This window comes from Xiphias gladius, chromosome 17, assembly GCF_016859285.1.
Source record: "Xiphias gladius isolate SHS-SW01 ecotype Sanya breed wild chromosome 17, ASM1685928v1, whole genome shotgun sequence".
Taxonomy (NCBI): domain Eukaryota; kingdom Metazoa; phylum Chordata; class Actinopteri; order Istiophoriformes; family Xiphiidae; genus Xiphias; species Xiphias gladius.
Window position 1 is genome coordinate 4,928,915 of NC_053416.1, and position 27,107 is coordinate 4,956,021.

The 27,107-nt window shown below is 41.6% G+C and overlaps 2 protein-coding genes across 4 annotated transcripts in view; both read right to left on the minus strand.

Moving 5' to 3' along the window:
* Positions 1-1,635: 1,635 nt before the first annotated feature.
* mpzl1l (myelin protein zero-like 1 like) lies at positions 1,636-16,274 on the minus strand. Of its 2 annotated transcripts, XM_040149726.1 has the most exons (6): positions 16,155-16,274; positions 13,772-13,953; positions 9,587-9,797; positions 7,946-8,075; positions 4,902-5,007; positions 1,636-1,773 (listed from the first exon to the last, which is right to left on the minus strand). In XM_040149726.1, the coding sequence occupies exons 1-6, from the start codon at positions 16,225-16,227 to the stop codon at positions 1,678-1,680; spliced, it is 798 nt and encodes a 265-aa protein (XP_040005660.1). In that variant the 5' UTR covers positions 16,228-16,274; the 3' UTR covers positions 1,636-1,677. The 2 variants fall into 2 exon arrangements, with proteins under 2 accessions (XP_040005660.1, XP_040005659.1); XM_040149725.1 differs by lacking the exon at positions 1,636-1,773 and having other exon boundaries at positions 4,561-5,007.
* Positions 16,275-19,964: 3,690 nt separating this feature from the next.
* rabep1 (rabaptin, RAB GTPase binding effector protein 1) overlaps positions 19,965-27,107 on the minus strand; it is a 36,913-nt gene continuing 29,770 nt past the window's right edge. For both annotated transcript variants that reach the window (XM_040150054.1, XM_040150053.1), the window contains 3 exons: positions 26,957-27,055; positions 26,147-26,263; positions 19,965-24,050 (listed from right to left, as the gene is read on the minus strand). In XM_040150054.1, the coding sequence (XP_040005988.1) occupies positions 23,949-24,050; positions 26,147-26,263; positions 26,957-27,055 (318 nt within the window). In that variant the 3' untranslated portion in view covers positions 19,965-23,948. The remainder of the gene's footprint in view (positions 24,051-26,146; positions 26,264-26,956; positions 27,056-27,107) is intronic.

A 27,107-nucleotide genomic window follows, 5' to 3' on the forward strand; every position in this document is an offset into this window, starting at 1 on the left:
GGAGATCAAACTGAATTTTGCTGGGAAACAGCAGCAGCAGCAGCAGACTTCTCCCCATCGTCCAGACCATGTGGCTTGAATAAATATTTACTGGATCTGTCAACGGACAAAACCAATTATGGGAATTGTGATCGGTCTTTTGTTGTCTTGAGCGTAGATGCTGGATGTTTTGGACACGCAGAAGGGCTGATGAAAGCATGTATCAGGAGTTTACAAAAAACACACAGGATGGGTAAATTCCTAGGCGTCCGCTCATCTTTGGTGGGAGTGGTTAGAATCACAGACTGATAACGAAAGCAGGAGGGGGAATTTTCTTTGATATTTACACCCGGAGCAGACTGTTTGACGTAGACTACATCGCTTTAGATTTATGACTCTGACATGCATACTTGGTATTTGGGGGAATTTTCCGCTGCCACCAACACGTCGTTTGCAACAGAAATCTGTCACAGCTTAGGTGCCGCAGAGTGTTTTAGGAGTGTGTGTTTTTTTTTTTTTTTCCACCATAGACTTTTGCTAATGTTTGTTTGTTCTTAGTTAAAAAACACCAAATTACAGCAGAGGCGACTGATAAATGATGAGGTGATGTTAGTCGGACGAATTAGTGTCATATCATATAGCTAGTTCACATGTGATAGGATACGTTGTTAGTAGTGGTTTTCTCTCCCGTTTTATTTGAATGGTGCTCCGAATAAAACGTTAGTTTCTGCAACAATGCTTTAACTAGTGTTGACTTGGGTAGGATATAAGTACAGTCGGGAAAATGAAGCACGCCCCATGGAAATGGACTTTTTCAAAACATTTGAACAAGCAAACATTTGATCCTCTTTGAAACTGTCGAATTTATGAAAGGTGATATACTCAAACAAATGAGATATGAAATCGACTTTTTTTTTTTTGGTCCTCTTCATAATTTAAATAAGCAACGGCCCAGTCAAAGCCCAGATTTGAACCCTCTTGAAATGATCAATCTCAAGAGGAAGAGGAATACAGCTATTGATATTTTTGTTGAACAAACCGTTGAAAAAGCCGACTCTCCTGGCGGTTTTGTTTACGTGTATCACCTTCATCTGTAGGCCCTGTGCCAAAGACGATAAAACGTTTGCTTGTTCAAATAAGATGAGAAAGTCAATCATTTCCGCGGGGTGTGCTTATGTTTCACTTGACTGTAGCTATGACAGTTTGAGTTGACATTACGCTCAAACTTAGGCCGAAACTTGTGTTCAGCTGGTGCAACAGCTTGCAGAACCTTTTTTTTTTTTTTTTGTAGGCACAAAGCTACAATAATTAAAATTAAATATTTTTTACATGTGAATTGATATCTATGAAGGCATTCTTATTTCTCACTGTGTTGGAGAACAATTTGATGTAGTGTTCACTATGTTGGACGCTTTTGTTGGACTCTTTGCTTTTTTTTTTTTTTTTTTTGTCTTTGCAATAAAGCACATGGAGAAATTACTTTATCTTGTAACAGCATCATGCTTTCAGAGGAGAAGAATTAAAAAAAAAAAAAAAAAAAACTGCACCGATTATGTCCCTGTTGAAATAATCCCACCCTTCCCAAGAGCAGCTGATAGAGAGGTCTGATACTTCACTGTTTTTTTTTTTTTTTTTTGTGTTTTGTTGGTGTTTTTTTTTTTTTTGTTTTTTTTTTTTTTTTTGGTCCCCAGTTCCTCTTCAGTTTTTACGAATGTCAGCATAGACCACTGGCTCCATCTTATGGAACGAGTTTTTGCTGCCTGAGTGATCCAACTGGGCGTATATCACCGGGCCCTGGAACACAATAAGAAAAAAAAAAAGGCAGAGGGGAAAAGAAATGAAGTCAGTAAAAGACACAAATATATACTAATGAATCAGAGCAAGATGCAATAACCTTAATATATGTAGAGGAGCTTTGGTTTTTACCCTGGTACAAAATTTCTGAACTCATGGTTAAAGGTTTGCTGATAAGTTATATATTTTTGGTGTTTTTCCAGTAGCACTTCTGAATGGCAGATGTGTGCAATTTTATGTAAGGAAAGAGTTTCTAATAGAGACAGAGACCTGACTCTGACATGTAACAGCAAAAAAACACCTTCTCGTGCACACAGGTGATTGTGAAAAGTAGCAATCAGTTTGTTAATCGATTAGACGAGTGCAGAAAATTAATGGGCAAATATTTTGATGATTGACTGTTTTTATACAATATGTGGGAATGTTTGTGTACATGTATATGTGTATATGGTATTTTATTTTGTCCTTTGTTCTTTAACCATTTAATCTACAAAAATTTCACAGTTTTCACTTTGTCCTTTGTAAAGCACATAGTAATCACTGATTCTTCTAAGTGCTATATAAATGAACTTCGTTATAATTATCAATAAACTTTTTTTTAAGCTGGTTTCAGCTAATGAAATGAGACGATTCAATGTTTTTCTGTGTCATATATGATGGTAAATTGAATATTTTGAGGGTTTGAGTTGTCGGTCAGAAAAAAAACAAGCAATCGGAAGACGTCATCTTGACGTCCGGGAAAATTACAATTTGTATTTTTCACTGTTTTCTTACCCCTTATAGACAAAATGATTACTGAATAATTTAAGAAAATAATCTAAAGATGAATTGGTAATGAATATAATCATTAGTGGCTGCTCTCTTTTTGCTAAAAAGCAAATTTTGATACAACTGAAGTTTCATTTTGACATTACAGAATTTTCACCGAGAGAATATGGTATTTTCATTGATAAAGGGATGCACTCATCTTTATAGAATATTTGCACATCTAAATGTTCATTCCTAACATATTGTAAAATACTTGTGCTCACTGGTGGGGGCTGTTCTTTTATTTGTTTATTTGTGACTAATACTATAATTGTTTATAATTGTTTTTTGTTATAACAAAAAAACAACAACAAATGCCTAATGCTCTGATTATACAGGGCTCAGTGTTTCAAAACAGTAATAGAAGCAAATTCCCTAGTTGTTCCTCCTTAGATATAAAATGTGCACACACAGTGATTTTGGTTTCACAACTTTTAGCTTTATGGCTTTTTACTTGACCACAAACCTCATTTCTAAAGAAAATGTGGCGAATGCCTCTGTTCAGTTCCACTTCTCAATGCATCGCGAACGGAGACAAACAGATGGCGCCATACACTCAGACAAAGACACGTCAACTCGAGTTGAATGCGTTTCAACTTGAGTAAAAGAAAATTAGCGATTATTTTGAGTTTATGACTCTGAATGTACAGCTACAGAAGCAGCATAAAATAGAGGTTTTACAGGCAGATTTGAACATGAACTTCCTGTATAACAGTGTATCTTCAGTGGTGAATTCATGATGCACAAGTTTGTAACGCAGCAGTCCAGCCAATAAAGTCATCACATTTCTCAAAAATCCTGACTTTTTTGTCCCTCCTCGTCATCTTCACTAATATAGTATAGTATGCTGATCCCTCACTGTCTCATGTCCTGCCCCTGCAGCCTGTTTTAAAATACTTTACATCACAGAATCAATGATGCCATTTAATGTCACCTTTAAAGGACGGGTTCAAACAGTTTTCAACTGTGTCTTAAAACAACAGCTATGTAAATATAAATAAAAAAAATAAAAAAAACCTTCTGGTAATCATTCCTTCCTATTCATACTGGCCTTTAAAAGATCCCTTCCTAATGTGCTTCCAATGTAAGATATGGAGCCCAAAATCCACAGCCCTCTTTCGGTGCAAAAATACATTCCAAAGTTAATCAAATCAAGTGGATATCGGCCAAAGTTATAGTCTTTTTAGAATAGAAGTTCCTCTTTGTGTTTCCCTGTACACAGTGCTTCCTTGCTGCGTTGTGGATGGACATCTTTTAACGGCAAGCATGAACAAGAAAACTGGTTGCAGCAGGCGAAACTTGTTTCAATGTTAATATGGGCACCAGACTGTTGATGTAAAACACATTTAAAAAAAACAAAATGTCAACCTGTCCTCTAATATACCTTGTCTTTTGCCACGGAAAAACAAACAAAACAAAAAAAAAAACACTCACACCTTGTGCAACACGAGATCAAGACTGTGTATGTTCAGATTCTTATCCACCGTGCAATACTATCAGGGAGATGTCTGTTTGGTCCTAAATTCTTTCTGCAGCGGGACAACGGGCCCAAACATACAGCCAGAGTCATAAAGACCAATCTTCAGAGACAGGAAGACAAGGCCTGAAACAGATGGTCTGGGCCCCCGCAGAGCCCCGATCCCAATACCACGGAGTCAGCCTGGGATTACTAAATCCAAGGAAGAACTGAGGCAAGATCTCCAAGATGCTTGGAACAACCTACCAGCCAAATACCTTGAGAAACTGTACGTAATTGTGCCAAGGAGAATCTGTGCTGTTTTAAAGCCAAAGGGTGATAAAACCAAATATTTGATTCGATTTAGGTCTTTTCTGTTTAATGCACTTTTTAAAAAGTTAATTGATAAATAAATGAAAACATTTAAATGACAGTTTGTTTTTTTTGAAAGCATCCAAAAAATTACATCACTTTTTCAAAAGTGCTTAAAATGTTTCTGCAGTACTGTATGTGTCTTGTATTCCTGTTGTTTGTTTTTCTGTTATATTTCTCTCCCGGTCCTCATTCCTGGTACTTTCATATCATTTTACTGTCCTACGTCTCCTTTTATTTTCACAACTGAATGCTGCTTTTTACTTTTCAATAAAGCACCGTGTAATGTAGGTTTCAGTAACTACGTATTTTGCTTAAATTAAGGTTGTTACGACTGATCTGAACCAAGCACTGTTTATTACATTGTATCAGTGGACAGGGATAAAGCCGTATGTTTCAGGTGCATTCGGATAAACAACAAGGCCACATAAATGCAACACTTTCCCAGTAAAATGGTGGCAGCCAGCGGATTTCTCGGTCCCCCAGCTCCTACCTGTAGTGGACCCAAGGGAATGGTACACTTGGAGCCCTCCAGACCAGACTCCACCTTCTTGCGTGGCTGCGGAGCCTGAGAGCCCACGCTTTCGAAGGACGTGCATCTAGTTTAGGTTAAGGTTTGCCATCGTGTCGAGCAATCATTGGTGCACAGTCAACACAAATAATGGGAAACAAGACAAAAATAAAACAATGAGAGATGAGCACATGAAACACTGGAAGCAAACAAAGTGAATGGCAGCTCCCAGTGGTTTGACAGAGATAATGAAAGCAGTGACACACCCTGGGAGGAGACTAGAGTCGCACCAGCGGGATTTAAAGTACTATCCAACTGGAGCTGATGCAGCTTCCAAGTACTTGGTCTCAAATTTTAAAATGGAGCTAACGTAAATCCTCAAAAATGGCTGGGGGCTTCGTTTACCTCAGCGGCATAGAGAACCAGGCCTTTATTTGAGACAGCCTTACATTAGCAAAAAAAAGTACGTGAACCTTTAGGAATTACCTGCATTTATATATAAATTTGTCTTAAAATGTTGTCAGATCTTCATCTAAGTTACAATTATCAACAAACACAATCTATTTTAACTAATAAACAAATCATTGAATCATTCTTGTAAATATATATTGAATACATCTTTAAAACATTTACAGTGAAGGTCGGAAAAAGTACTTTAATGGTAATGACGAATAACAAAGCTAACTGGAGTCAGGAATCAATAAACCTGGAGTCCAGTCAATGGGACAATGCCTCGCAAAAGAGAGATCTCAGAAGACTTATGATCAAGAATTTCTGATTTTCATAAAGTCGGAAAGGGTCAAAGATTTTAGATATTGATCAGTCCACAGTCGGACAAACAGTCTATAAATGGAGAGGATTTAGTTCTGTGGCTACTCTCCCTAGAAGCGGTCGCCCGGGCTAAGATGACTCCAAAAGCAAAACGCAGACGCTCAGTGAGGTAAAAAAGAAGCCCAGGGCGACGGCTAAAGGCTCAAAGGAATCATTGGAGCTGGGTATCATCTCTGTTCATGAGTCTACCCTACGCAAATCATGGCGTATGGCCGCGTGGAGCGCGGCGTAATCGTTAGCTGCAGCGCTGCTGTTAATTGATTTGTACTTGGATTGATAACTGCATCAGTCCGTCCATTAAATTATTCAGTCCTTGGACTGTTTTAAAAAAACGGGTTATCAGTGCACCTCTATATATAAATGTATGTACAGTTAGAGAGGCTGTTTACCTGACAAACTCAACTTTGGCTATATGAGCTTAATTATGAGCTGTGGCTGTTTTTTCCTGTCATTTCAAGGTAACTGAACACCGTCAACAAAACACCATGAACCATTTTTGTTTACTAAACATGTTTCATCAAAAAAAAAAAAAAAAAAGCTGCTGATGGAGGTAGGATAGCTTGACAGAGACAGACGAGGAAGACGGTGCATAGTTTTGGGTGCTGGAGGCAAAATACGATGGACAATGATGAGACAACATGCTGACAACAAGCTAACTGAGGATGTTAATAGAAAGCGTTGCTGTGAAATTAGTTGTGTTTACACACTGTCATGGAGGAATGTGACTGGCACCAGTGCAAAGAGCAACCCCAAAGATCGCTGGTTCTTCAGCTGACAGGCTCAAACCATCCACCAGCCAAGCAGAAGCCTGCAGCGCCTTGATGCTAATTTCAACATCAATGGCAGCTCTCGTACTTATGGTTCAGTATGTTGTTTTCTCATTGAGAATGAATGGAGTGGCAGGAGCATGTTAGGTAGACATGGTCAAACTACCTCAAGCATAGACGGGAAAACTAAGTCTAGTTTCTGACAATGTTTTAAACAAAGATGTTATTAATTAGTAACAACACCAGGTCATCCAAACAGTGCAAAATGCACAGTTTTTGTCCAAAGGTAAACACGGAGACTGTGAACCCTGCTCCCATGCAGAAAGCGTTAGTGAGGTGTTACGGTTCGATGATTACATCTCTGAAGGAGAGAAAGAAAGATTACTGGGGGGGGGGGTGATTCTGGGATTGAGCAGGTTTCCTCAATCACAGAACCCATCCGTGGAACTTACCTTGCATTTCAACAATTCCAATAACAGCAAACATCTCTTCTATACGAGATTCACTTGCTGAGAGCTGAATTTTTTTAGACAACAGCAGGGCTCTGTGATGTAGCATCCTCATCACCTTTGTAATTCAACATTCATCATTCAGGAAAATACAATTTTTTAAGTGTTACTCATCTTGGTTTTCCCTGCTTGTAAAATAACACTTTAATTCCTCTAATTAAGACTAGTTAGTGTGTGTTATTTTTACAATGACCACGTGGCTCTTTGAGCATTAACTTTACACACGTTGCTGGCAACTATCAGGTTGTGTGACTGCAGTGAACTTTTCCTTTTAATTCATCCATTCAAATTGCTTTACCTACAACTTTTTATACAACAGTGTAACAAATATTACATTAAATTGACAATAAAAACTGGCACTAAAAATAAAATATATATATATATATATATATATATATACTTGTTCTGGTAACACATTACTTTAACTCTCCTATTAGGCATTTATAAGCAGTGTACAAACATTAAATAAATGGCTTATAATGCACTATATCGTAGTTGTACGCAGATATAAGGACATTCTTAAGTGTTTATTTATGTACAGAGGTTGTCAACGATTATAGCTTTTCATGTAAAGATGTTTTATATTAATATAACTGTGTCTTGTCATTTATTATCTGTTTATACTCCAACATCCACTCAACGGGTGTCCACAGGAGTCGCTGACAAACACATTCATAAAGACTTGTATCTGCTCACAACTACATTATAGAGTGTTATAGACCATGTATTAAATGTTCATATACTGCTTAGAAATGCTCAACAGGAGGCTCAAGGTAACAATTTTCTTGTGAGCCTCAAATTTCTTTCTGAATCCCACTCCTTATTTTTTTTTTTCGGAAGCCGGGTCTGCCGTTGTATTGCTGTAGCGGTGGTAATGTGAGATATCGGCCATAGTGGAAACAAGTAAGAAGGCACTCACCCTTCATAATCATGGCGGTTGTGCAGCACCCTCATGACAACGCAGGCACCTACAGCAATGAGGATGAGCAGAACTAACGCGCCACAAACTGCTCCAACTATAAGGGTAGTGTTGCTCTGAGGCAGCGATTCTGGACACAACAAACACAGAAGCGACAACATTCATTCATTCATTGTTCAAACAATAGGAACACTACTGCTGTACTGTAGTGTAGCAGATACTGTCCAGGGGGGTTTTGACTTCCAGTTTCAATCCCCAGCTGGGAGTTTCACTTATACCAGGCTATCTGCCAGCAAACAAAAGGTCTGTGTGTTTAGGAAAAATACCGAGGAAGTTATATAGTTAGAGCTAGGAAAAAAAAAAAAAAAAAACCAACAACCACATTTTGATAAATACACAAACGTGTTCTACTTTGGTACTGTACTGCTTTCTAGACACAAATGGCTGACAAAGAGCAAACTCTCCTCCAGAGGGTGGAGCAACCACTGATGAGCCAAAAGATAACAAGTCGTCACATGCACGCGTGAGCTTCATGTAACTGAAAACCCGTTACAAGAATGTACCTGTGTGACTTCTCAGAGTTGGAACGGCTTTTATATTTCGGGTATACCCGGTCTCACGGTGCTATTATACTGCCGGGTGTGTGAGGAGCAGAGAAGTTTACCTTGTCCTTGGCTGGAAGGTGTGTATTAACTTTTAATAGCCGGACACCTGTGACATAGATGTTTCGGGGGTTTTTTTGCTGTTCAAAACTAATGTGGCCATAATAAACTGTAGGTAAATACAACACTTTTATGCTCAGCTAATGATGATGGATCTAGTATTTTTTTGTGGGGGGGGGGGTTCTTAATTTAATTTTAAAGCTTTTAATACCCTTTAGGGTCTTTTTTGAGGGAGCTGAATTCAGTTTTTTCAAGACATTTCAAGACCTGCAGATACCCCGGCATCACAAATTCACGGTGTCCCAACCCAGCTGATTTCTATCCTATTCTGCAGCCTTTCACAGTTAACTTCTAGTTGCAGGTCTTTTGTTTTACATGACTGATTAACTAGATTTAGAGATGACTAAACTGAGATTTAGAGAAGTTTTAAAGGTAATACTTTTTGGTTTACAAGTAGATTTAAAGTGTGGTGCAGCAGCATTTTAAGATAAACCATGTCTTGCTCCTGGTTTTCATTAGGTGTTGCAACCCACCTACTGTGTCCAAAATGGCCCCGATCCAGTCAGTTACATTTGATTATAGTTACAAAATTGTAAACCTCGGGGAAAAAAAGCCACATTAACAGGGAAAAGTTCCCTCTTTGCCTGGAAACAGAAAAGATTCAGCACAGTGAGGCAGACTGCAGACTCAGACTACTCCACACACTGTTTTCTCACAACGTCCACACAGCATGCATGCGTGTGTGTGTGTGTGTGTGTGAGTGAGTAGGTGAACACATCTGACAAGAGTCTGGTAAAGGCCAAAATCCTGCTCAAATGGTACCAAGAAGCAGGAACATTTAAAAAAGCATCTTTGTATTCCTCTGTTTCTTAAAACACAGTCTCAAACTTCAACTGAAAAACAATTTAAATTTGTTTCAATGAATTCCGCATTCGGTTGGTTTCAGCGCATCAATTTGAAAAGAAATCTGAGCATTCACCTTTCACGACGACCCTGAGCTCTGTTCGAGCCGGTGTTCCAGTTATGTCTGGCGGGTTCCTCACGTCGCAGAAGTAGGTACCGTTGTCGCTGAACTGAGCCGGACTCAGCTGTATTGACACGTCCCTCTTGTTGATGTCTCCAATAAACTGCACTCTGTCTTTGAACTCAAGTGGTCCCTGGAATTCTCTCCCACTGGTTAAATAGAAAATCTACAACGGGAAGGAACATCGGGTTAAACCTCGTATACTGGAAACCCATCTACAAGTCGAAAATGAAACTCAAAACGGAAACAAAAACTCACACCTATCAATTAGTCGAGACAATTCACCATTTGTCTAACAAATATTAGTGAGCTAGTTAGCTAAGCTTTATCTAACCAGGAAATCTCACTGAAATCAGAATCTCTGCTGCAAGAAAGGCCTCAGTTCAAACTACATACACACAAGATCACAACAATAAAATTGATTCACACAAAACAACCATCATACACGCACACACACACACACACACACACACACACACACACACACACACACACACACACACACACACACACACAAATTAAAACGGTAACAAATATTATTAGAAATGTAAGATAGGAAAGCTTTAAAGTCTCTCAGAGGACTGAGTGTTTCTAACTTGTAAAGTGTGCTGAAGCTCACTCCGGAAGTGAGGTGCAAAGTACCGGAAACCAGTCTTCCCCAGTTCAGGGTTGGTACCTGAAACTTTTCAAGTCAACCTACCCTGTGATCTGGCGTCACGGTTTTTAGCTCTGAGCTCGGCCGAGGATGTTAAGTATCTCGTCAGCTCAGATACCTGGGCCTCATAAATGAAGGCGCAGGTATGCCGATGCCTTCTGGATGCCACTGCCGCACAGCCAAGCTTTTCATAAAACTCACAGCGGTGAGTGCAATAGCTGTCTCGTGTAATTGATCAAATGTTACTGTGGTAGACAGTGTCCAGTGGTCTGGACCAGAACAAATATTTGTAGTGACCTTTTATTATAAGGTATTCTATCATGATAATTTACTACATTAATTATTAAAGCTGCAACGATTAGTCAATCGACAGAAAATTAATCAACAACTATTCCGTTAATCAACAAGTTGTTTCTGATGATTTTTCAAGCAAAAAATGCCAAACCAGTCCCCTGGTTCCAGCTCCTCAGATGTGAAGATTTGATCATTTTATTGTTGTATATGATAGTGAACTGAATATCTTTGGGTTTTGGACATTTGGTCGAATATAACAAACTATGTGATTACATCACCTTGGGCTGTGGGAAATTATAACTGCCGTGTCTCACGATTTTCTGACATTTTAAGACCAAAGATCAATCAATTCATTGAGAAAATAATCGGTAGATTAATTGATCGTGATCAATAATAATGTTTAACTTCAGCCCAATTTATTACATTATTATAATTTATTTATAATTTTAGTTTCACAGTCAATGCTAAAACTCTGTTAGATTTGCACAGTCAAATCAATCCGATTCTGGCTTTGTGGACCTTTTCTCATGGGAGAACTTTTGACTTGTCGGATGTTACTAATAACATCAACAATGGCTCCATTTTACTGAAGTGTCTCAATAAGCCACGACAGTGTGACAGTGAGCCGGCATGAACAACACCGGGACCATGAGAATAACGCTGCTCTACGCAGCATTCGCTCACGCCTACCGTTGGCTCTGCAAGTGAGCTGAGGGTGCCGCGGTTAAAAATAAAAACAATTTGATTCAAGTGTCCTCAACACTAATCTGGCTCCGGTTCACACGGGGAGGCGGAAGCCAGAGTGTTTGTGAGGCCGCGGCCTTGTTACTTAGAGCAGTGTCAGCTGTGTTAACAGAACTCTAGAGGCAGTGTTATTTGTATTGTCATCATTTTTTTTCCTCACAGTCTGAGGATAACTTTACTCAGCGATGCAGTCCGCTATCACTTTCACATGACAGTAACAGTGAAAATATTATGAGTGTTATGCACGTGCCTGATATCATATGGAGCTACCACGTATCCTGTTTTCAGATCCTGCCAGCATCGGTTTAGCTTGACTGAGACTACGTCCACATTACGCCGTCTAAAAAGCTCCCTTTAAAAAATTTTTTCTTACTTTGGGAATGTTTTTTTTTTTTTTAATACAATTAAAGAAAAACAGAGAATGCACACAAGACAACTAATACCACTGCAGCAAGTAACAGAAAGAAAGGCAGTGGAGTCGAACCCAGAACTCCAGGAAAAAGTCCAAAGCTGCCAGTCCACAGCAGTAGCAACAAAACAGGAGTTCGCCCTTCCACCAGGAGGTCCAGGAGACTAAAACGTTGATTTTAAAATTCTATTTTTGTGTGAAAACGATTTTGCATCCACTCTAGCATTTCCAGCTCGTTTCTGTAAAGACCTCGATCCACAGTGACACACCTTAACGACGTAAAAACGCCTAAAGCTCCTCTTCTTTGCCAGCTGTTCGGCTGGCAAAACAACAAAACTATGCATGACAGCCAACATCTGGTAAGGAGGAAGACAGGCGCAACCCTGCTGACCAAATCATTATTTCACGGTCGTGACTTTGTCTGACAAAAATCAACACAAATCGAGATTAATGGCCACAGCTGTGCTGTACGATCGGCTATGTCGTCACTCAAAACGCTTGATCGCAGAAAAAGTTGGAGACACAAAGTTGTCTTCTTAACTTCAATGACACACCGCCGACTGAGTCCGGGTAGGCCACAGTGACAGTTGGTTACCGTTACTTTGCAGAGTCACAGTTCGTTGCACCTCCGTTCAGTCTCCCCCTGCTCTCTGTAGTCACCTATACCGAGTTCTGATACAGCTGAATTCACAGTATAGTCGTTCTCATTTACATAGTTTTCAGGCAACCGAAACTGAAACAGTGACTTAAAATCACTGCAGTCTCGTAAATACTACCTGTTAACCAGCAGTTATTCCTTAGCTGCTGCTCTGCGGTGCTTACACACTTATTTTAGAATTGTGGTGTGGTCTGACACAGAGACAGTTCGAGGTACGCGAAAGTCCTCCTTGACATTACTGCCACACAGTCTCCGTCCCTCAGTGGGCAGCTGCCGTCATCGTTTTTTTGCAAAATATCAGTTTTCCCTGAACACACTGAAACCTTTGGAAAAGTTTAGTTTTTGGGGTAGAAAACCGCTGCCTTAGTCCAGATGGAGGGACGGAAACGGAGGAAAAAAAAGATGAGTTTACAAATTTAACCGGCTTAGAGTTGACATACTCGAAGTGTCGACTGTCCGTGTGTGTGTTTTGGCGTGACTACTCTGCAAATTAAAAACCTTACGGCTTTGTCATTATGTTTGCGGGAGATCACAGCGGAGGGGCAGGCCCCTGCTAAGCTTGACTGATCTGTAAATACAAAGGAGTAGGTATTGTGGATGGGACACAATCCACAGTGCTCCCCGCCCAACAAACTTTATGGATTCAACCCATCCGCCTTTGCTCTCTCGGACAGACTGTTTACGTTTTGCTCCAAGTCGGACAAAATGGAAAAATTCCTTAAATGTGATGTGAAGCTCAGTTTAACGTGACTCTTTTAGATCACCTATTAATCCTGTATATTAAATATTATATGTGTACAGTAATTCTCATCTTTTCTGGCACTTCATTGTCTCCGATTCACAATCATATGTGCAATTATTTATCGTCACTGAAGCTAAGACAGTTTGAGCACTTGACAGTACATCTTAATTGTTTGAAAACGACATCTGTGATAATCACCAGTGCTTTGTGTCGTCAGTCTGCTACAAGGATAAGTAATAAACAGGAATACTAAAAAGCATCATAGAGGAGGATAGAGGATAGAGCAACAAAATAAATACCTGAAAGCGAAACATGACAAATACAGTTATAGTCACACGAGGTGGAATGGAATATGCATAAAAACAACACAAATAAAAGAAAGTAAAGTTGAGACGGCTGAAAGTGTCAATAAAATTGCATCTAATATAGTGCATTAATAAATGTCTGGCAGTGAGATTGTTTCAAAAATGAAACTGAGTGAAAAGTGTATACTGAAACCATGTCATCACAACGAGCTTAAACCCCGAGGAACAGCTGAGGCCTTTCTTCACATGTCAGTGCAGATAAAACAATCGCAGGAAAACATCCTGGAGCTGTGGGAAATCTTCCCAGAGCGGATGCGACCGGCCAGGACTTACCACGTACGGACCTTTGGAGAACTGATTGTCGGGCTGACTCGACTGAAAGCTCCAGGTAACTGAGGTGGAGCTGCTGACCACTTCATTGGACTTGAAGGTGCATCGAATGATTCCTGTGGTGCCGTTCTGCATCATCACTTCGGGGTCGGCATATATGTCGATCGCCGATGTTGGTTTTGTGACTGGAATAAAAAATACGTTTCCCGGTATAAGTTACAATTTTTAATACACCACGGTCCAGTGGGATGGGATAGACTGTGGGAAATACCTTATAACAGAATCTCAATGCAACATAACTGTAAATACAGCCTCACCATATTATAACAGCCCTGCATTAAAACAGTGCAGGGGGCTGTGTTGGTGGGGGTGTGTTGTTAAGGGACCGCTGAGACCATGAAATATGATGCAGAGAGTCCAGTTTGAGAAACAGATTAATGCGTTTAAGGCTTATCAAACATCAAAACACTGCCAGGGGTTTGTAATAGAGAGACTAAGTGAAACCAGGACTTCTGGGTTTTGTTGCTTAAGTAAGAAAATCTCATTCAAAATCCCATTGACGTTTGTAGCGACTTTAATAACTAAAGATCCAGCCTGGGTACAGTCTGAAGAGTGCAGCTCACTTCATATGTTTGGATAAGGACACTAGTTTTTTGAAAAGCGATCTAAGAGCGTTGTTCATTTAATATTTCTGTCCCATGAGGCCTTGACGTACACAGGCTAAAAACCTCACAGCTCGACAAGTCACAACCATAGCAAACACAGACACCTTATTTTCCCATCTGCTCCCACAACAAGAGGGTCCAACAGACCGGATGTAAATGCAACAGGAGCATAAGATAGCCCCCTTCCTCTGAGACCTAACTTTGTCCAGTGAACAGCGACAGAGATTTAGACTCCAGCAAATGTTGTGCATTTATCGGAAAAAGAAGCTGATATGACAGTAGCCAGTCATGAAGACAAACTCACAATATGAAAGAGGAGGAAGAGTTTGTCATCCATTTCCTCCTGTCAGAAGTTAAAAGCCTGAGATTCAAAGCAGGAAACCACCAGTCCAGTCCACTTCTCCAAAACTCAGGATATTGCTACCACTTATTTCAAAAAAGCAGAAATTTGCACTATTAAAGCAATCTAGTCTGGGAATGGCCTGTTAATGAGAGATGCGTGCTGTTGCTGGTTTTAATATCCAGTTTGTCCCTAAATTACAGGTAAAACTCCTCAGTCTAGTGCTACTTCTACAGTAGCTGAGTGATCCAGAAATGCTCTTAGCGTGATTTACAAAAAAATCTATATTTAAAAAAAATTTTTTTTTTTTTTTAAAAAGCCAGCCATTAGCAAAAAACGCTAGTGTTAGCAGCAGCAACACGAAGTTAAAGTCGAAGCGATTATTGTGCTTACAGCCAAGATATTACAGTAAATCTGGTTATTTTAAGATTCACTCTGGACAAAATCACATGCTTGCAATTGTGCAGATACTCTGATCACCGGAATACATAATTATATAAGACGGTTACATTACAGCCTGGGTCAGGAAAAGGTTAGCCAACGAGGAAATTAGATGTTTTCCTTTGGTCTTGAACGCTAAGATAGTCAAGGTAGGAAGTCTGGCTACCTAGAGCTGATGCGTTGGCACGGTTTTAAAGCCAGTGTGTGTTAACAAAATGCAGTCGCTGTTACTTAATAATAAAGACACACCGGTCTGTTAATTACTCTAAATAGTGTTATCCTGCCGATAACCGGTCATCTTAATAAATGACTATCCCCCGGGCGACACGTATTTCCCGTAGACCCTCGCCTAACGAAACCCCTACTGCAAAACCTGGCACTTACACGTCGATTTGTTTACCGTCCCAAGCAGCTGCAGGATGACACAAATTTGGAAACATTTTCTGTATGAGTAGAAGATATTCTTCAAATCGGCCTAAACCCAACACGCCCGGTGATTAGTATCTCAGCTAAATATTAACATGTAGCAGCTGGTTAGCGTCTCTACTTTCAAGGTTGGTCCCACCATCCTCTCCAACAGAGCGGCACAGCCAAGGGCGGCAGCCGCCACTCTGTACCAAATCTTATTCAGATTTGAGTCAATTTAGCTACTCCTTAATAGATCACCTCTAACGTCATATCATTGTGTGTCTAGCTAACGTTCCCGGGGAAGAACAATGTTTAAGGTAGAAGAAACTCGTCTGTAGCTATGAAGGTGAAAAAAAGTACATTAATTAGTAGGATTGTGGACAGAGGTTAGGGGTGTAGTTAGGTGTCTCCCGTACATGAGATGCGAGAGAACATCGCTAGCTAGCTAACCTGATATCCTAAGTAAAATAATGACCTAAAAATCAAACGTTTCCAAATTGAAATTTAATCCTGGTTGGGCCTCAACACTCACCTAATACAACACATAGCGTAAATCCAGTCAGTAAAACACGCTTGCAGATGGTATTTGGCCATTTTGGCTCCATTATGTTGTTGTAAACAGGAGTAGTTCCTCTGCTTTTTTTCCACCTTCTATCGTCCAAGTCGTTTCTTCTTCGTGGAAAGTCGCAGCGGCGGCTACACAGTTCCGAGTGCCACTGCTGCCCCCTGCAGGTTTCACAAGCGCCGTGACTGCCTCCAGCTGCAGCCTGCGCTGTGCATACGGGACGGATTACTGACCGGGCCTACCGTGCCCGGGCCCCCGGGGGGTCAGGGGGCCGCCGGACCAGAGCCTTAGTAGAGAGACTGTAAACATTTCTTTATGGAAAGTTAAACAAATCACTACAAAGAGATAAACTAATGAAAACACAGTGCGAAACAGTGCAAAGCAATCAAAGAGATGCCAAAACAACCATAGAGACACAAAAGTCTAAAAAGAGACAAAAAACAAGTACTGAAATATGTAAAATGACCACAAAGAGATACAAAATAAGTAAGACAAAGAGATCTAAAGCGACCACAGAGACAATACCAGTAAAATAGACTGAACAACTAAAAAGAGATGCAAAGAGACGCAAACTTAGTACGACTGGACACAAATTGACCAAAAAGGGGGATGCCACGCGAGTTTAAAGAGAGGCAGAATGACCACAAGGACACACAAAACCAAAGAACCGGACCCAGAACAAGTGCAAAGGGGTGTCAAGTCAACTGTGTTGATTTATTTTTAAGGGTCATTCATGCTGTCGAACTGCACCGGGTTTATACTGAGGGGGGCTCCTTAATTCCCATAAATGGGATGGATGGACAAAATCTTAGGAGCCCCCCCAGTATAGACGGTGTGCTTCAACTACTTCCAGCAGCAACAGCTCCAAAAAACCATTAAAAAAAATCAATCAACAACCAACAAGATTCAGTGAAAACGATCCTCGTGAGGGGAGGGTCTGTTGCCTGGCCTGCTGTGCCATACCGCGTTGGGGTTTTTTGTTTTTTTTTTATCTAGGTGTGCCTAATAAACTGGCAAGTGAGCGTGCGTGTGTCACGGCAATCCCTCTGAGTTCGTGGTCCAGTATTTCCTTATCCGGCATCTGACCAACAGGGTCTATTACGGTTATTATGAATATAACACAGCAGGGATGTGGGAACTAGACGAGTGAAGAAAACGCGTAGCCTTCCAACTGGCTCTGCCGCCGGGTCTTCCGCGATGGGCCCGCTCGCCCGGCGCCGGCCGTTCGTTCGTCAAGAGCGCCCGCACGTGTCACCGTCTGCGAGACCCTGCTCCGATGGCGCGCGCTGGGGGGGGCAGAGAGAGAGAGAGAGGGAGGGAGAGAAGGGGAGAGAGAGAGGGGAGAGAAAGAGGGAGAGGGGGGGAGAGAAGGAGAGAGAGAGAGAGAGAGAGAGGGAGGGAGAGGGGGGGCAGAGACAGAGAGAGGGGGGGCAAATAGAGGGAGGGATGGGGAGAGAGAGAGAGAGGGGGGGGGAGAGAGAGAGAGGGGAGAGAAGGAGAGAGAGGGAGAGAAGGAGAGAGAGGGGAGAGAGGGGAGAGAGGGAGAGAAGGAGAGAGAGAGAAGGAGAGAGAAAGAGAGACGGGGGGGGGCAGAGACAGAGAGAGGGGGGGCAGAGAGAGGGGGAGAGAGAGAGAGAGGGAGGGATGGGGAGAGAGAGAGGGGGGGAGAGAGAGAGAGAGAGAGAGAGGGAGGGAGGGAGAGAGAGAGAGAGAAAGAGAGAGAGAGAGAGAGGGGGGGCAGTGAGAGAGAGGGAGAGAGAGGGACAGAGAGGCAGAGAGAGAGAGGGAGGGAGGGACGGGGGAGAGAGAGAGAGAGAGACAGAGAGGGAGGGAGCGAGAGAGGGGGGAGAGGGACAGAGAGAGAGAGCGATAGGGGGGCAGAGGGAGAGAGAGAAAGAGAGAGGGGGAGAGAGAGGGGGGGGGTCCCCAGTGCAAGACGGCCGCGTTTTCATTCGGACTCATCGGGCAGCACTTTACAGCAAATACCGCTTAAACCTCATCGTATGCATCCGTCGGCTTGCTGCTCATGCTTCTCTCATGTATGAGTAAAACTACAATCCCCCTCTCATTTCTTTCTTGTCTTGTCTTGTCTTTTTTTTGGGGGGGGGGGGGTTGGTACAGTTTAAAGATACAACAAGAGGATTTGCATGCACGCACACTAGGACTGGACTGACGCAGCAAACTCTCTGCTGGAGTTTGACCTCCCGCGCGGCGTCAAAGCCCCTAAAAAGTCCAAGATTTGTACAGAACTGCTGTTCCAGCTTTCACTCCTCTCCCGGAACCCGATGCGTGTGCGGCTAATTTAGGCGCAACACTGACGGTCTGGCAGATTGCAGCTCCTCCAGCTCAGCTACTCTAACATTTGATTCCTTTATTTGTCCTCGAAGCGGTGCCCTTCGGGAGTTGCACGCTGGGGGCGTTTTGCCAAACATCGGAAAACACCGGTCTAATCCGAGGCGTAGGTCTGACGTCAGTCGCGTAGTCGTGACGACGCTTCGGTTCGGTCGCAGGCGCGCGGACCGACCGCAGCCGCCCCTCGACAGCTCAAGCTGCGGACTCGGGACTCAAAGAGTGGACGCAGAATCTTTTGACAGGTCCGATCCACATTTCAGGACCTTGCGCCTTCTCGTCGCCTTCTCTCGGGTTGAATTTTTAATATTGTGTTTTATTGCACAACAACACTGTTTTTTGGGGTTTTTTTTTTGGTTTTTTTAAAGTAATTTATTGTCAGTGTGTATGATGCAAGAACTGACAGCATATTACAGCTTAATATATATTTCGAGGTTGTGTATTTTCATGAATTTTCATTTTCAGTATACACGGGTTACAAAAATTACAAAAAGCACATTTCCCACAAGTCACCCTCTTCAAAAAAACAAACAAACAGTTATACCTAATATTCAGATTGCACAAACAAATTTGGGCTTCAAATGTGCTTTATTTGATGTGAATTTGTATTTATGCTAAAAACCAAGTAGTAAATGGTACACAATGTGAGCTTTCAGACCGTAATGTGTGTCTGTCACGCTTCAACTTCCACCCTGGCCACAAATTGAAACGCTAATCTCGTTTCAACATCTAACTCCGATTGTTTTTAGCGAATCGGCGTACAAATTGCCAACGGTCCAGCGATGTCAGATCAGAAATTACCCGATAAAAATCAACCCTTAAGCATGACCACAGCGAATTAGTGAATGTCTGCGGTGACTGGCAAGAATCTAAAGAGAGAGGAAGCCTCATATTAATACCATATGGGGCCACAAGTAAAACATTTGTTACTGTAATAGACCAGACATTAAATTAAGGGGACATTAAATGTCACCAGTTAAATGAAAATACACCAAGCCGATGCAACGAGGCCGACAGAGAAAAGTAATGTCCAGAATTCACACTGTAAACTTTCTGCTTTAAGTTCACCAGTTCTCGGTACGTCAGCCGAACACAACACAATCGTACAAGCCAGAGACGTGCAGTTTTCCGTCAGTGCGGCCCAGGCTCGCTTGCCCACACATCCACGCCATTCTCACGACACATTGCATGAATCTGCCATAAATATCGACTCAAGATGTCTGCAGTAAAGACATAGGCAACAAAAGGAAGTGTAATACATGCAAGTCAAAAAACAGTGATCAACATGTCCATAAACCATACAATTCCGCTGTATGCATGTACAGTATTATGTATTTTTGTGTAACATATACACATACATACATATATATAGTGTATCGTTTGAATCGCTATGCAAAGAGAATCCCTCCCTCCACTCGAGAAAAAAAAAATTTTTAATTTTTTTTTTTACAACAGGAGAAAATTGATTCAGCCTCATATTTTCCATAAAACCGCGTTTGCAGTCTCGTGTGTCCAACCGTTTCAAATGAGCGCACAACGCTGAGTCACAATCTTTACTCAGAGCCCACCCTGACAGCCGATTCCTGGGAAATGGTTCACATACTTAGAAGTTTGAAAACAAAAAAACTATTCTTTGGGGTTCTCGAAACCATATATTGTCTCTATCTGCACATTAGAAAGCAAAGTAAGTAGTTTCACAACAGTTGGTGCAGTCTCTCTGGTGCTATTGTTTGCCGTTTATGACTGATTTTTCACTCAGTAGTCTGTATTTGTCTCCCTCTGAACACTCAATATCATATTTCTCTGTGCACATTTGGACAAAATCATCGAACTCCAGGATTCGGTGGCAGCCTGAACGTTGAAAATGTAGGCGTGTAGCAGCTGGTAATGTACTACCTCTTGAGTTGTGTAAAAAAATGAGTGGTCGCCCATATTGGTCAAATGTGTAACTAGAACGGCATTCAGTAGTGGGCCTACGTCCGCCAAGGCCAAATGTTTATGAAAATGTCGGGGGGAAAAAAAAAAGTTGCCCTATCTTAGCAGTGCTGAGGGGAAGTGAGAAAAAGATTCCTGGATCTGCACCCAAGTTTAACGGGTTCCTCCCTGGCCCCGTGCCCCATCACGCCAGCAAGTTCGGTGGCAAATCGGTTCAGCACTTTTTTGTGCGTAGGCCCGCTGACAAACAAACCAGCAAACCAACAAACCAACAGACCAACAGACACGGGCGAAAAACATAACCTCCTTGGCGGAGGTGGTAAAACCTGGCACAGTACAGGAAGCCACATACTCAGACTGACTAAGAATCACCCCAACCCATACGACTTCCTGTTAATATTCTTGCGTTTATTTATTCCCTTCAGAGGAAAAAACAAAGAAACAAACAAAAACACAAACAAAAAAAGCAACAGGTTTTGGGGGGGGGGGGGGACTGGGCAGCCCTGTTTCATACCTCAGAAAACCAAAAGTCTCAGTGTAGCTGCTTAATGAAAGCCACCTGCGTGTTCCTGCAGCTCCCAGCCTTGCTGTGGTTTAGATCCTACCCCTAATCAAACTGCTTGAGTTAAATATGGATTACTAAAAAAGGGAGGCAGCACAACTGTCAATTTTCAGTATGGATTCAGGCTTCAAACACAGCCCTTGTGAGGTCGTCTGACGGGAGTCTCAAAACCCCCTTTCTATCCGCGTCATCAGTCGCGATGATGACGCGGATAGAAAGGGGGTTTTGAGACTCGCGTCAGACGACCTCACAAGGGCTGTGTTTGAAGGGCTGTGTTTGTCGCGTCGGACAATTTTTGGGACTTTCCGAAACAGCAAGTACAACAATCTCGCCCGCTTAAATGCAGCGATCAGCCGCGAGAGTGAAGGTGGTGACGGCAGGCAGGATTTGAACTTCCCTCTCTTGCCCCTCTTGTACAAGTTATCGTGTTGAGACAACAGAGACACCCGAAAAACAAGGGAGTTCTTGAAAAGGTCTTTAGACGTGGTTGGATGACACTTTGCACAGCCTAGTTTTTTTTTTTCTCGAAGCATACCATGGCTTTTGTGGCATGTGACCTTTCCAAAAAACCTATGAGTAGTCAACATCTAGGATTCGATTATGCTCAAAAAGAACTAGTTTGCACAGCGTGTTGTCCGACCACATCTGGGTTCAAGAGTGTTTCAGAGACGGAGTCAAAAGCTGGTCTTCGCAGAGAAATGGGAAAATGCGGTGATAGTTTTAAATGTGGGGATAAGGGCCCACATTTTCTGACCGTCTCTCCTGGAGGACGTTCGTGCTGTTGGGCTCGATTGTTCGCTCGAAAACGACGGGAGAGACGGACGTGACAATCACGCCATGTGCACAACGAGTGCGACATTATGAATGCCTTTAAGGAGACTAACTGCTGTTGAACATCCACCTTCGAGTGTCGCCACTCAGAAAAGGTATAAAACACTTTCGTCTTCAGGCGTATTCGGACGCCGTCGTACAAGCTGGTGCGTTTTGAAGCATTCTGAGACGTTAAGAGTCCATTTCTACGGGTCGGGTCGTGTTAGAAAGTTCCTCCGAATGGCCACGTTGAAAAGCCGAGTGAAAAGCCGGCCTTCATGGATTGGGGGGGGGGCAGTATCATTTAAATACGGGAATGAAGGCACAGATTTCCAAACAGTCTCTCCCGGAGGACATTCATGACGTTGCGCTCGGCTGTTCGCGTGAAAGGTTGCGTGAAGGAGAAAGGAAAAGCTCAAAACCAGCCTACTTCCTCACCCACACACAAGTGACCAATCGCTGCGCGGCGCGGGTGTGATTGTTGCATCGACAAGCGGCTGCGGAGAAGCATGCCGGCAGGTTTAGCCAAGTAGCAGTCGGTGAGTTACTGCACGACTGTGTTTTAGTGACTTCTGTACCTCTGCCGCACAGTTTGCGAAGTCTTCTCGGAAGATTCGGATCGTTTAGTTATTTTTTCACCACCACGGAACAAACACAGCTCATTCGTGGTTGGCTTCTAACGCGCTGACCCTAACACTTTCATTATTTACTTTTAAATCCATCAGAAACTTCACACACAACAGAAAATTCTTGTAGTGATGAATGAATTGACACACTATATTGTATATATATATATATGTATATATGTGTAAGAAAAGTCAGCTTTCCTCAGGTCGTGACTTCCCAGTCAGACAGGTAACTATTTTTTTGCAAAGAATCCACTCCTCACCTCTAAGGGAATAGTAGATTGGCTTGTTTGTTAGAGGCTAACTTTTCCAAACCTCCCACCATCCCGAGGCGTTTTCCCCACCAGCTACCACCTCTGCATTTGAACCTGACCCCGCGCTCTCCCTGGGAAGGATGGGACAGAAACACCTCGTGCCAGCCTTGTGACAGTGTGCTCTTCCATAATATTTTAAAAGCCGCCCACTGTAATTTAAGGGCTTTAGAATTTCATTAAGAAAGTCAATCCAAAGTCAATTCAAAAAGGCAATCAATAAAAGGAGCAAAGTGTGTATTAAAATCTGTTATTTTCCATTTACACTTTAATGTTGAAATCTCATCCTTTGTTCCCCTCAACTAACCATTTCTTTACTCCACATCAGCTGGGTTAACTAGTGTTTTCTTGACAACCAAGAAACAAGAGGGAAGTTGAAAAATAAAACCCACAGCTTTGAACATGAGTAATGTTTCTTCACTATTTTTCTGCAGCTTTTAAAAAAAGATTTCTGTCAGACGCTAAGAGCAAAAAATCAAGGGAAGATACAGTAGTGGATGCTTAAGAAGTGGAGGGTATTGCTCGTTTTGTGTCATGTTCCTTTTCTTGTCTATGCGAGTTAAGTTATGTGCAAGTATTTTCCATCCTTCATTGTGTCTTTATCATAGGTTGCACAGGGTGAAATGACCAGAACAAGGCGGAAAAATGCCACAGAAAAACAGCCAGAAATAGGGGGAGAAAAAAGAAACACACGGAAAGAACAAGTGAGCGGAACAAGGAAGCGATTATCAACCGCTCTGAGAACAGAAGGAGAAAAGTTATGCATCCAATTGTTTCCTATTGACCTGGAAAGGGAAGTTGCAGATGAAAAGTGCTGTAGAAGACGACAAACCTTTTTTGGTTGAGCTAATACAGAGTCATATCTACAGTAGAAACAAAACACAAACCCACAGAAAGATGGACTTCCACTCCCTCCGTCCACAGTCAGGCATTTAGTTATTTACATTTTTTTTTAGTAGTGTTCTTCTTCATTATTCTATCCATGGTGTGTTCCATGATTTATAATGTACACAAAAGCCCATGAGCATCCCATGCCATGTCTGTCCTTGTCCTTCCAAGCTCTTCCACGGTGGTTATGGGGAGGAGGAAGGGTCAGATCAATAATGTTACTGGGCCAGTGGTAGAGAAAGAGGGGAATGAAACTGAGGGCAGTTTTCATTCAGTGGTATCATGTCTCTGGAAGCTGGTTGATGTCAGTCAAGTTGGTGTCGTTGAGGATTACTCTGATTCGATCCAACGAGTCCGCCTGTCGTATTCGCTCCAACTGTACCTGGGGCCGTGGACAAACAAAGATCGATTCATTCAAACGATTTTGTCGGGAGAACCGGACCACACTGTCAGACAAACAGGGATGTACCGCGTTTAGAATAAATTCCTTGAGCTTGACACAAATCGAGACGTGGTCACCTGTTAAATATTGATGCTACGTCTCAAAAAGATTCATGTATTCAAATTTTAAACCACAAGTGGAATGGGGTGGACCGTGGACCGTGGGCCCAATCTGGTTCTCCAGTAAAAATATTTGGGGTACTTAAGTTTTCCCTTTCACGCTGCAAAACCTGCATTAGTACTAGAATCTACTTAAAGTACCAAAAGTAAAAGAACTCTTTCAGCATCATGTTTATTATATTACTGAATTATAATCATTGAGGCATCAGTGTGTTGTAACACCACGAAAAATGCCCATCACTTTATTCTAGGGCACGAGGGGACGTCATCAAATCCCATTTTTGCCCGACTAACAGTGCAAAACACAAAAATATTGAATTTACTACAATGTAAGATTTAAAAAAAAAACAGAAAATTCTCACATCTGATAACCTAGAACCATCAAATGTTTGGTATTTTACTTAAAAAACAACAATCAATTATAAAAAAAAGGTTGCTGAATAATTTTCTTTCAAATTATGGTTGCAGCTCTATATAATACATCAGGATTTATTAGTTGATTATATTCTGTGTTAATAATGCTGCCAGCAGACGTAGTGGAATGTAGTGCAGTAGAAGTATACAGTAGTAGAAAAATTGAAATACTCAAGTTAAGTACAAGTATGCCAAAATTGCACTTACGTAACAGCACTAGAGTAAATGTAATTAGTTACTTTCCACCACTGTTTGCTGCGAGTGAAACAACGCTACTGGCTTCATCTGTGAGTGGTCATAAGGCTTTCGCGCACCGGTGTAAATCCTCATCGGTGTGACCGGGTACGATCTAATAAAGACCCCACGTGAGGACGGGCATGCAGTCGGCGGCTACTGTGCCTTGTCCCGCACCAGGCTCTTTGAGCAGCACGTGGTGCTGTAACGAAGCGTGATTAACTCACCAGATGAACAACAACTTGGGCTTTAACTAATGATTACTGTCACCATCGACAAATCTGCTGATTACTTTCACCATTAATCGATTCATTGTTGGGTCTAGAAAATATCAGAAAACGGTGGGGGAAAAAAAATTAAAATGAAACTTTCCTAAAGCCCAACTTGATGTATTCAGATGCCTTGTTTTGTCCGACAAGCAGTCCAAAATTCAGATATAATCAATTTGATATCACATAAATATAATTTTATTTTCTATTACTTCTCTTTTATTGGTTTTTAGACACCATATTGTTTTTGTTTTATTTGCTTACTGTTTACTCATATGCTTATTGTGATGTTTCTGATTTTTTTCCAAATTGTACTTTTAGGCTAAATTAAACTAAATTTAAGTTAATTAGTAATTTTGCTTCATGTTTTAGTTATCAGGATATCTTATATTTGTTGCACATATACATTTTTATTTATCTATTTCAGTTGTTTGTGCACTTAGTCTTCTCAGCCTCTAGGGGTAGGCCTCTGTGTAACCCGTCAAGACTTTTTTGCCTACCCCTGCACATTGTGTTTTTATTGTTGTTTGTACTTGTTATTTGAAATTTGTATGTGAGGATAAATAAAGTAAACTGAACTAGACATAAGATAAAGAGAAGCAGGAAATTTTCAGATTTCAGATGCCTGGCCTTTTGTTTGGAGAAAAAAAAAAAAAAAAAAAAAAAAAACTTAAACGATTAATTGTTTATCAAAATAGTAGCTAATAAAAAAGGTAACCACAGGAAAATAATAGAAACCATTCCGTGTAAATGAAACAAGTAGCCCTTGAATTCAAACTGTTAAACTCCGCAGCTTTGGCTTGTTTGACTAAAACTGTTTTGTCTCTCACGGCCACAAATGGTTAGTGGTCTAACAGAAATGGTGTGTGTGTGGGTGTGTGTGTGTGTGTGGGGTGGGGGGTTTCCAAGGAAAAACAACAGTATCAGTGCTTTCATTTGACCATAAATGAAGCAGACCCGCGTTTATAATGTGTAGATAACGTATCTAGACGTGTCTTACCTGAAGAGTCTGAGAAAGTTTGACAAAGTCCTTCTGAACCTGTTCACTGACATCCAGCTCTGTTTGCAGCCGCTGAGCTTTGTCTCTCTCATCGAGGACCTGACTCTCTAGTGCACTCTGCAGTGAACACGCACACACAAGCACACACACACACACACACACACACACACACACACACACACACACACACACACACACACACACACACACTTCAATTAGAAAGGCTAAACGGAGTCAGTAACTTGAAATAAAAATTCTTTAAGAAAACATTTCAAAAGAACTGATATAAATATTCATCTGAGACACCTATGCTGAATAATTTAAAATGGTGCATTACTGACTGAACAAAGGGTTTAGTTTTATCGCAAAGCAGGGCACAAAGTGGTTCTGGATCTTCTAAAATGCAGTAAAATATTTACAACATATATAAAAGCTCTCTCTTGCATGGAAAGGACCTCACGCTCGGTGTCATCTTACATACCACCCGTTTTACTTTAAATCAGCAAGTATTACACACCACACCTCTTACAACATTACCTAAAGCATTCTCTATAAACTGTTGCTGTGACAGATGATAAAATGAGGTTAGGATTCTGTTGAAATATCAGCTGCTTGGTGGATTAGATGTATAAGATGGTGGATCCTGACAGAAAGAGAGTAATGTCGTAAGAGCTGTATAATAATAGGGCCAGTGTTGACATGACACCTGCTAGGCCCTGATATGATCGCCCACGTTTAAGACAGTAGCATTTTGAGTAGATTCGGGCGTGGCACAGGTAAATGGATCTCGAGACTGCGTCAGACTCTGACCTTTGCAGCGGCGAGCTCTTTGAGCTGCTGCTCCAGGCTGATCCTCAGGCCCTGGATGCTCTCCAGTGTCTCAGTCTTCTCTGCTAGGCTTTTCTCCAGCTACGCAAACAAGGTAATATACATCAGCACACAATGGTACAACAGATGATGC